This window comes from Centruroides vittatus, unplaced genomic scaffold (assembly GCF_030686945.1).
Source record: "Centruroides vittatus isolate TY-2023 unplaced genomic scaffold, ASM3068694v2 contig_3079, whole genome shotgun sequence".
NCBI classification, from domain to species: domain Eukaryota; kingdom Metazoa; phylum Arthropoda; class Arachnida; order Scorpiones; family Buthidae; genus Centruroides; species Centruroides vittatus.
The window spans coordinates 11,763-13,693 of NW_027121981.1; the positions used below are offsets into that span (position 1 = coordinate 11,763).

Here is a 1,931-nt window from a genome sequence, read left to right on the forward strand (position 1 = left end):
AGTAACGCCAATTGAAATTCTGACTGCCACAGCTTGCAGCTCTGTTGTTATTTGTACCGGTAAGGACGGGATGCGGTTTGAAACCAGTATAGCCACACCTCCGCTGGCACGGTTGTGGCTATCGTCATCCTTACGATAAAGATTGAATCCTTTTAAAGAAATATTTTCTCCAGGTTTCAGATGGGTTTCCTGGAGTGCCACACAGAGAGATGAGGTAGATAATGTCAAGTGTTTAATGTCAGAAAAGTTGTTGCGGAAACCACGACAGTTCCATTGGATTATTTTGTTATCCATTATGTGTTTGAGGCAGCATTCTTCGCAAAAGTGTCCCTCTTCAATTTCACAGAGGATTTTCCTTTTGGAGGTGAGGTTGGTTGTGGCACCTCCATATTATTCTCTTCATCAGAGATATCAGAGAACTCACTCATAGATTGAGCCTCTGATTTTTTAGATTTAGAGAGAGCTGCTTTCACTCTCTGTTTGTTTAGTGGGTTCTTACTTGCCTTCTTAGAACCCAGGTTTCTTGTTGTGACCCCTGTTTTAGGTAGGGGTGCTTTTGCTTTTAAATTCTCTTTTTCTTGTGTTTCTTTTGATGGGATCAGTAGACATTTCGCATGGCAAGTGAGAGATTCTTTCGGAGAAACTGAAATATTCGTTTGAACTGCACATGTCTTTGTGGATTTCAAAACAGCTGCGAATGTCTTCTGTTTCAATGGTGCACTTGAAGTGACCATGCGCCGAGCCTCTGGGTAAGGTATGTTGCTAACTGTTTTCACTCGTTGGATTTCTTTCTCTCTCTGCCATGCAGGGCATTTCCGGGAGTAGGCAGGATGGGCATCTTTGCAATTCACACAGCATGGAGTATTGGTACACTCAGCACTCTGGTGACCTTCACTTCCACACTGTGCACATACGCTCTTTCCTCTGCAGGATGTTTGAGAATGTCCAAACCGCTGGCATTTGAAGCAGCGCAGTGGGTTTGGAACATATGGTCGAACTGGACAGCGCAGATATCCTGCAGTAACAAATGATGGTAATGTTGGCTTTCCAAAAGTGAGAATGAGATGTTTAGTTGGTATCAACTTGCCATCACGACGAATGGAGATGCGTCGGACAGCAGTGACACCTTGATCTGAAAGACCGATCTGGATATCTGATTCATCTTCAGACATCAGATCGACCTCAGATATCACACCACGTGATGAGTTCAAACTTGCGTGTGGTGTGATGGTGACTGTTATGTCTCCTAGAGATGTCATTTTCAAAAGCTTTGCTGACTGTTGAGAGGAGGCTGCTTCTATCAGTAGGTCCCCTGACCTCAATTTTTGTATTTTCTTTAAATGTCCAATAGTTGATTCAAACAACTTTTGAATTAGGAAAGGGGAACACTTAGACATCGGTTTTTCAGTAGTACTATGTACTATGAGATAAATTGGTTGGTTGGAGGAACTGACCTCCTTTGGTTGTGATGCAATGGTGCTTGTGGTTTTTGCTTTTGATGAATCCATGTTTAAAAATAACTATTCAGCTCCTAGTGACCCCACCCACCATGGGGTCCAACAAGGGGATGCCGTCACATGGGAGACTCCCATAGACCGTCACACCAGGGTTTCCCAAGAGCTATACCCTCACAATGCAGTCAAGAAGAGCACATCTTGCCTGACGTGTCCGCCCGGTCTGCATCGATCGGTTGACTCCAAGCCGAGGTCAAGAATGACTCACCGACCAGCCGATTGACTCAAACGGAGCCTGATTTGAGCCTCCCGTTTATCCGAAGCAGGGGCCAAAGCAGTGTGTTGGGGACGTTATGTTGCCCCTCAACTACCAGGATCCCCCTTTCCGGCATACGGGACACCACGCACGGCAAACACGTGGGTGGGCGTTCAGATCCCAGGGATGGTAAAAAGGAGTTTCTAAACCATCTCTGGGAG

At 45.5% G+C, this 1,931-nt stretch overlaps 1 protein-coding gene across 1 annotated transcript; it reads right to left on the reverse strand.

Moving 5' to 3' along the window:
* Window positions 1–293: 293 nt before the first annotated feature.
* On the reverse strand, window positions 294–1,508 carry LOC136973065 (uncharacterized). The gene is made up of 2 exons (XM_067267752.1): window positions 1,214–1,508; window positions 294–1,132 (listed from the first exon to the last, which is right to left on the reverse strand). The coding sequence occupies exons 1-2, from the start codon at window positions 1,506–1,508 to the stop codon at window positions 294–296; spliced, it is 1,134 nt and encodes a 377-aa protein (XP_067123853.1).
* Window positions 1,509–1,931: the final 423 nt, after the last annotated feature.

Excerpts from the sequence above, each read along its gene's own strand:
- LOC136973065 (XM_067267752.1), bottom strand. The coding sequence starts at position 1,508 with ATGGATTCATCAAAAGCAAAAACCACAAGCACCATTGCATCACAACCA. Across the intron at positions 1,133-1,213 it reads CACCATCACACCACACGCAA|ATCAAGGTGTCACTGCTGTC; the intron begins GTTTGAACTCAT and ends TCGGTCTTTCAG.